This window comes from Myotis myotis, unplaced genomic scaffold, assembly GCF_014108235.1.
Source record: "Myotis myotis isolate mMyoMyo1 unplaced genomic scaffold, mMyoMyo1.p scaffold_m19_p_10, whole genome shotgun sequence".
NCBI classification, from domain to species: domain Eukaryota; kingdom Metazoa; phylum Chordata; class Mammalia; order Chiroptera; family Vespertilionidae; genus Myotis; species Myotis myotis.
This window is the reverse complement of record NW_023416314.1, coordinates 66,619,013-66,626,996: the sequence shown is the minus strand read 5'-3', so window position 1 is coordinate 66,626,996 and position 7,984 is coordinate 66,619,013. Positions and strand designations below refer to the sequence as shown.

General features: G+C 46.0%; 1 protein-coding gene across 47 annotated transcripts in view; it reads left to right on the top strand.

Annotated features, from left to right (window-relative positions):
* MADD (MAP kinase activating death domain) overlaps positions 1–7,984 on the top strand; it is a 38,271-nt gene that overhangs the window by 838 nt on the left and 29,449 nt on the right. For 45 of the 47 annotated variants that reach the window (XM_036325932.1, XM_036325976.1, XM_036325950.1 and 42 more), the window contains exons 2-7: positions 3,471–3,630; positions 4,196–4,792; positions 5,188–5,491; positions 5,981–6,112; positions 6,539–6,652; positions 7,336–7,416. In XM_036325932.1, the coding sequence (XP_036181825.1) occupies positions 3,569–3,630; positions 4,196–4,792; positions 5,188–5,491; positions 5,981–6,112; positions 6,539–6,652; positions 7,336–7,416 (1,290 nt within the window). In that variant the 5' untranslated portion in view covers positions 3,471–3,568. Of the gene's footprint in view, positions 1–345; positions 563–3,470; positions 3,631–4,195; positions 4,793–5,187; positions 5,492–5,980; positions 6,113–6,538; positions 6,653–7,335; positions 7,417–7,984 lie in introns of those variants that run through there. The other 2 variants (XM_036325933.1, XM_036325962.1) reach the window with 2 other exon arrangements.

Below are 7,984 nucleotides of genomic sequence, written 5' to 3'. Positions count from 1 at the left end.
TGTGTGTGTGCGCGCGCGTGTGTGTGTGTGCGTGTGTATGTGTGTGCGCGTGTGCTGTGCGCCTTATTTTTTGTTAGGGTTTGAAGAACCACATTCGGTTCTTTACCATTTTTTTTTAATTTGGCGTTTTCAAAATTGGCTTATTAGAGGGTGGAGACACCGTGTGATCTTTCATGCAACAGCTTCCCTCCCCAGCCTCGTGCATCCTAAATTCTTCCTCCTCTCTCTGCTCTCCTCCTCCCCAACCCGCCTATTGCCTGCCTCGTTGCTCTGTGCTCCCCCATGCTGGACCAGTCTGTGTTGATGTGCTTGCAAGGTCACTTCCTGGGGAGGAGGAGGAGGAGGTGAGAGAGCCTCTTGTGCTCACGTCAGCAAAGATGTCATATCGCTCTCCGGTTCCTGTGGTTTTACTATGACATTTTACCCCCGAAGAGGGACGAATCCAAAGGGTTGGTTAACGAGGCCATTTGCGGAAAAGACCTCAATAACCTAAAGAAACGTCTGTGGGTTCCAAATCTGCATCTGGGTGGAGTGGAAGGTGATGTAGGCCTTCAGCAGATAAGTATGCATTTTGAGCTTGATGCCTTTGGAATATAGGACCTAGGAACCAGGGGCTCCCTGTTAGTAAATGTGGTTGAGGCAGGAGGCAGAGTCTGAGCTTGGGTGGGCATGAAGACAGAGAGTGAGTTACAGGTGGTGGTAGAGGATTTGTGAGGAGGGGTGAGAATGGGAAGAAAAGCCTTTGTTATCTCTGCAGTCTGAATAACCAAAAGCAGTGGCTGTTGATGAGATAGGAATCTATCCTACTGCTAGTAACTAGAATAGTCACAGGAGTCCTTGTGGGAGGGAGATGAGCACTGTAGAGTGTAATCACTTGCTTTTAAGCAAATGCTTCTCCATGGCGAGGGACTGGGATCCCACTAAGGCTAGATGCCTAGTATTTTAATAGAAGATGCTTCAGGTGTGATCTTTGAGATTTGGGCAGGAAAGGGTTCCCAGCTTTTAATGTAAATATAGATTTCAAGGCCTAGCCTTGAGATCTGGTCCTATAAATTCTGTTTTATTTTAAGACACAGCAGGTCCTCAAATAATGTCATTTTGCTCAACATTGTTTAGTTATAATGCTGATGAGGTGCCATAGGAACTTAACTCTTGTTTATGTCAGTTAGCCTATGGCAAAATTGGTTTCGTTATATACTGTTTCACTTAAAGTTGCAGAACCTGATGGCATTAAGTGAATGAAGACTTACTATACTTTGGGTCTCACCCTAGGCATTATCCACATAATTCTTCTAGAATGAATTATGCTTTTACACACCTCCCATTTCATTTCTGCTCCTCTCCCCTTCTCATTCTGGTTGGGAGGAGCTCAGTTAAGCTGTGTAACAGCGCCCCACCTTCTGCAGTATGCTCATGGCTCCATAGCAGAGGAGGGAACCAGAGGACCTTCTGGGTGGCAGTGATGCCTAGAAATGAGTGTATGGCGTGCTTGGAAACTTGGTTATGGTTGTGTGGAAAGGAGATAGTTCTGTCAAACTCCAGAATTAGGACAAAGTGCAAACCAAAGAAGATAACATAATAATTAGCAGGTGCTGTCAGAGGAAGAGGTGTCTCCAAATTCAAGGAGAGTGAATTGTATGGGCCCTGGCCGATGCTGGAGTAGCAGCTGCTAGCACTGTGAGGTCACCAGGCAGGGGAGGGGCTGTGGCTCTGCTATAAATAGTCCTGGGAGTCAGTCACTATGGAGATGAAACTAAATCCTATTACCTGCTGGTCCTCTATTGGGAGCAAGGGAAAGGAGGGAGCCATATTTTGAGGATTTGAGAGATGTTGCAAATAGGTCTCTTATTTAAAAAAATATTTTTTTTTTAAAATAAACTTTTATTTATTTTAAAAATATATTTTTATTGATTTCAGAGAGGAGGGGAGAGGGAGCTAGAGGGAGAAACATCAATGATGAGTGAGAATCATTGAACCACTGCCTCCTGCACGCCCCCTGCTGGGGATCAAGCCCGCAACAGAGCATGTGCCCTTGATCAGAATCAAGCCCAGGACCCTTCAGTCCGCAGGCCGACGCTCTCTCCACTGAGCCAAAACAGCTGGGGTGGTCTCTTTTATTATTAAGTAAGGGGGGGAGGTAGAACTTCTCATTATCTGTATCAAGAGTACCTTAAGCATACAGGAAGTGTGGATGTCTGTGTGTATAGTAGTGCATGCAGCCGCAAAACGGGGACTGGTGTGTGAGTGTGTGTAGTGTAATGGGATTCTCTGTGTGTGTGCAGTGAACACGGTCCTAGCGTGGCTATGTACAGAGCACAGAGGTGGACTTCTGGAAGCACTGGAAATAACCTTGAGGTAGAGGTAAACATTTTATTACAGCAGTATATGGAGACTCAGCAGGAAATGAATTATAATTAAGACCCTGTAAGCTTTTCCTGACTTTAGGACTATGGTTTAGAAAGTCCTCTGAGCACCTCTCCCTGTCCTTGCAGAAATCCTGTTATTTCTGCATCTAATTCCTAGACTCTGTAAGATATAGGACAAGGCCTCACCTGTGTGTATTGTATTACTGATTCCAGTCCTTGGACCAAAATAGAGTAGAAAGACTGTGATTCAGCACCAAGGGCAGAGCCAGTAGCAATAGCCACTGGGTCCCTTTTTTGCTTGAAGAGGGAAGAAAACTGATCTAGACAAGGAATTGGAACATAGATATTCTCCATTTGAAATTGCACAGAGTAGAACACCCAGCTTTTGTTATTGTCTGAGAACAATGAACTATACACTATATATACTAGTTTCATATCAAGCTGAATGCAGAATATTGGAACAGAATAAATGGATTTCCATCTAGAGCAGCGGTTCTCACCCTGAGGGTCGCGACCCCTTTGGGGGTCGAACGACCCTTTCACAGGGGTCGCCTAAGACCATCGGAAAACACATATATAATTACCTATTGTTTTTGTGATTAATCACTATGCTTTAATTATGTTCAATTTGTAACAATGAAATTGGGGGTCACCACAACATGAGGAACTGTATTAAAGGGTCGAGGCATTAGGAAGGTTGAGAACCACTGATCTAGAGCTCTGAGTACAGAGTGCTGATTAGAGAGTCTGGTTTGATCCTGGATCCCCCCTGGAGCAGTCCTGCAAATGAGTTAATTTTTGTTACCATAATGATTGAGTCCAGATTAGACTAACTGGTTCTGTTTTTCAAAAACAGAGAGCCAGGGGCAAGGCTGAGAATGAACTTGTTTGTAGGGATGGGGAGATGGGCCATTATTTATCCTTCTCATTTGATTCCGTGAGCTCATAAGCCTAGGCTGAACTCTAGGCTGGGAAAAGTGTCGGGTTCCTTTATCTTTAGTGCTGAATGGAAGACCTTACCTATGCCTCTGGCTGAGATGAAGCTAGCAGGGCTGAGTTCCTTAGACACAGCAATGGATCTTACCAGTACTTTCTTCCTATTAGCCTTGGATTTTCAGATAATAACAGAATTCCCCCTGGGAATGCTGACTCCTTGCTTGGTGCCTTGAAGTTTCTCCGAGATGAACTGATGAACTGGAGCCATGGTGCAAAAGAAGAAGTTCTGTCCTCGGTTACTTGACTACCTAGTGATTGTAGGCGCCAGGTAACCAAAAAGAGAATAATTTTTGTCTTGTCATCTGGGATAGCCACAGAATCCTTCCCCTTTCCATTTCCATGTTGGTTTGCATATCTTATTCTTATCCCACTGTTTTACTCTGATGGGAGCATTGATGCCTCTGGGAAAACAACACAGTCAGGTGGATTGAGAGTAGAGGCCTGGAGGAACAGAGTTGGAGCAAAACTCCTCTTAACTAGCATCTTTCTGTTCTTGAGCAAATGTGCTCTGTGTACCCACTTTCCTTGTTTGGTAAAAAGGGAAGGTACATTGTGCTCCTTCTCTGCCGACATACTAGTATGCTCTGTCATTGGCTATTATACCTTGAAAAGGTGTGAGTGATCATTTAATTGTTGAAGTTTTTCTCTCAGTTCGGGATAGGTGTCTTCATGACAGTGCCGGCCTCGTCTAGCCTACCGGCTAAATGCAGCCAAGGTCTTGCAGTTAGTTACGTGATCCAGTATAGCGTGATGAACTTTATTTGTAGACCGCGGTAAACTCTGATCGCGCATCCTATTCCTCAGGCTGCTGAGTTGGTCTTTCTGTTCTTCAGGCACCCGAGCAGTGACAGTGTGGCCCAGACCCCTGAATTGCTTCGGCGATACCCGTTAGAGGATCACCCTGAGTTTCCCCTGCCCCCAGATGTCGTGTTCTTCTGCCAGCCAGAGGGCTGCCTGAGTGTGCGGCAGCGGCGCATGAGCCTGCGGGATGATATCTCTTTTGTCTTCACCCTCACCGACAAGGACACCGGAGTCACGCGTTATGGCATCTGTGTTAACTTCTACCGCTCCTTCCAGAAGCGAATGCCTAAGGAAAAGGGGGAAGCTGGGGCAGGGTCCCGTGGGAAGGAAGGCCCCCGGCCCCCCAGCGCCTCAGAAGAGGTTGGCACTGAGAGTTCGGAGAGTGGCTCGTCCCTGCAGCCTCCCAGTGCCGACTCCACCCCCGATGTGAACCAGTCTCCTCGGGGAAAACGCCGGGCCAAGGCGGGAAGCCGGTCCCGCAACAGTACTCTGACTTCCCTCTGCGTGATCAGCCACTACCCCTTCTTCTCCACCTTCCGAGAGTGTCTGTACACCCTCAAACGTCTGGTGGACTGCTGCAGTGAGCGACTGCTGGGCAAGAAACTGGGCATCCCCCGAGGCATACAAAGGTATGGTTTGCCGCTGGTGCTGAGAGAGGTGGAGCATTTTAGAGATGAGGTATAATTGGTCTGTGAGGGGCATAGGAAATTTCTCTAAAGCCTGAAGTCCATCAGACCTTAGTCCTTACTAAGCAAAAGACTGCTGCTGAGTTAGACCTCCTATCATAATTGTGTTTGGATCAGTGCTGAGGAATTTGATGTTTCATGGTGGGCAGGACAATGAGCCCCACCATGTGTGCATTTTTATACTTGCTCTCACTCTTGTCCCTACCCTGTGGTCCTAGCTGAGCTCAAAGGGTGGGCTTTTCCAGTTGTCATCATTATCCCCTTTATGGTTATAGTGGGTTGCAGGGGGGTATCAGCCCCTGGTGCACATGTGTCTGTTTCCTGCTCTCTGCCCCCAGGGACACCATGTGGCGCATCTTCACTGGATCGTTGCTGGTGGAGGAGAAGTCAGGTGCCCTTCTGCATGACCTTCGAGAGATTGAGGCCTGGATCTATCGATTGCTGCGCTCCCCAGTGCCCGTCTCTGGGCAGAAGCGAGTAGACATTGAGGTCCTACCCCAGGAGCTCCAGCAAGCTCTGACCTTTGCTCTTCCTGACCCCTCTCGATTCACCCTGGTGGATTTCCCACTGCACCTTCCCTTGGAACTTCTGGGTGTGGATGCCTGCCTTCAGGTGCTAACCTGCATCCTGTTAGAGCACAAGGTGAGAGGGCCAGCTTTCTAGACCTTTGAAATATGGCAGAGGCTAGACCATGAGCTCTTTGAGGACAGGGACTATACCCTTTTCATCTCTTTACCTCCAGGGGGTAATAAGATGCCAGGTATCTACTGAGTAGGTACTCAGTAGATGTGGGTTGAATTAAGGTGCTGGTATCGTGTGGGATGTATTCAGTGGACTTGCCACTCACCTGAATTATCTTTAACTATACTGATCTAATTCTCTGGAAATATCAGTAGTTCTATTCCAAAGAGTGGTCCTGGGATTGGGGGTACAAGAACTAGGAACAAAGGGAGTGATTCGAGAGAGGACAACTACAGTGCTTGGATTGGGAGGTGCAAGGTGGGGTACAGAGCAGTGTAATTGTGGCAACTACGCTCCTGGAGCCATAGGCAGGGTGAAACAAACGGTAGTGTTGGAAGTTGTATTCTCATAAACCTTACACTGTCGAGTGATTCCTATGACTTGTGGCAGGTGGTGCTACAGTCCCGCGACTACAACGCACTCTCCATGTCTGTGATGGCATTTGTGGCAATGATCTACCCCCTGGAGTATATGTTTCCTGTCATCCCACTGCTGCCCACCTGCATGGGATCGGCAGAGCAGGTGAGTCTCAAGACGTCTTCTGTCTTTGTCACCTCTGTGTTCCAGCTCTGCCCAGCTCTGGGGGAGAAGGCTCAATGCCCAGAGAGGTTGTAACTCAGTACTGGTCTGTAGTCCCTTATCACAGCTTATGTGTCTGCAAAATCTGACATGACTTGCACTGGTCTGGTGGTAAAATTTATGCTGTTTATGTTTTTATTTGTCACAGTTAATGTTAGCAACTAGAGGCTACTGACTGCACCAGTGCAGGTATCACTTAACATGCAGAATAGGGACTGGCGCATTTCTAAAGTCTGAAAAATTCTGAATCTTGAAACTCATCTACCCTCAAGGGTTTTGGAAAAGGGATTGTTTCCTTATCTAGAAAAATCCTCACTTGATAAGTGATCAGAATGGGGTTTTTTTTCATCCTCTTTATCTCTTCCACAGCTGCTGTTGGCCCCAACCCCATACATCATCGGGGTCCCTGCCAGCTTCTTCCTCTACAAACCGGACTTCAAAATGCCTGACGATGTATGGCTAGTGGACCTGGACGGCAGTAGGGTGAGGTTCTTGACTGAGGCCTTGTAGGGTCTACAATAGGGTGGTGTCCTCTTTTTTTAGATTACTCCCAGGAAAGTCCTGAGTTGGTGGTGATTTCTATTGTGTGACTCATTGAAACAATTTTTTTAAAATCCTGCTTTCATTTTATTGGTTTAATAGACCCTTTTTAGGACTCCAAGAATTACAAGATTTAGTGTTGCCAGAATTAAGTGTTCCCCCGCGTCTCAGATCAGTGGTTGCTGGACAATTACATATGGTGTGGATCAGCTAATTGTTTTCTTGGGGGTATAGTTTCTATTAAGAAACTGTCTTTCAGTACAGACTTTTTAAAAATGCATATTAACATTCTGTAGTGTGAATATAAACGTTGGTAGGAAGCCCTTATGTGTTCATTGTAAAAACTAGAAAATACAAATAAGTCTAAAGAAGTAAATAAAAACCATAATCCTATTACCTAGAGATAGTCATCAATAACATTTAGGTCTAATTCCTTTCAGGTGTGTATGTGTATCATGCACATGTACAGATGGATATCTCATGTATGTTGGTATCTAATGTATGTATTCACATACAAATGATATAGTGTATATACAACTTCCTGTTCTTTTTGCTTACCCTTATGTGAGAGAAACTCCTAAGGATTCAGCTCTAGGGTCACGCCTTTTATCTTTTTTCTGGTGCAGGTGATTGCCCCCACCAATGCAGAAGTGCTACCTGTCCTGCCAGAACCAGAGTCATTAGAGTTGAAAAAACATCTGAAGCAGGTAAGTGAAGAATGAAGAAAAGGAAGGGGAGTGGTGGCTGCTGCAGGACTGCTGTAGGCAGACAGCTATTGCAGGAGCCAGTTTCCTTGCAGACGTCAAGTAGAGTAGATATTTTTCACCTTGGGTGGGCTTAAGAGGAAGTGTACCCCATTTCTGAGGGGGGTTCAGGGTGAACCTCAAAAAATGGCTTTTCAGATTCCTTCTTATTCATTGTATGGCCTCCCACCCTCTGATACTTATAATGCTGTACAAAACAACCCTTCACTTCCAGTTTCTTGTCATGTCTGCTATTCTTTTTTTTTTTTTTTAATCCTTACTCAAGGGTATTTTTTTTATTGATTTTTAGAGAAAGAGGAAGAGAGAAAGAGAGAGAAACATCAGTGTGAGAGAGAAACATTGATTGGTCACCTCTCTTACACACCCCGACCAGGGATCGAACCTGCAACCTTGGTCGGTATGACCTTCAACTAGCTGAGCCATCCAGCCAGGGCACATCTGCTATTCTTTATGGCCTCGGGCCGATGTCTCTCAGTCTTGTAAGGAGGGAGTTAGGACAGAATGGATTTTT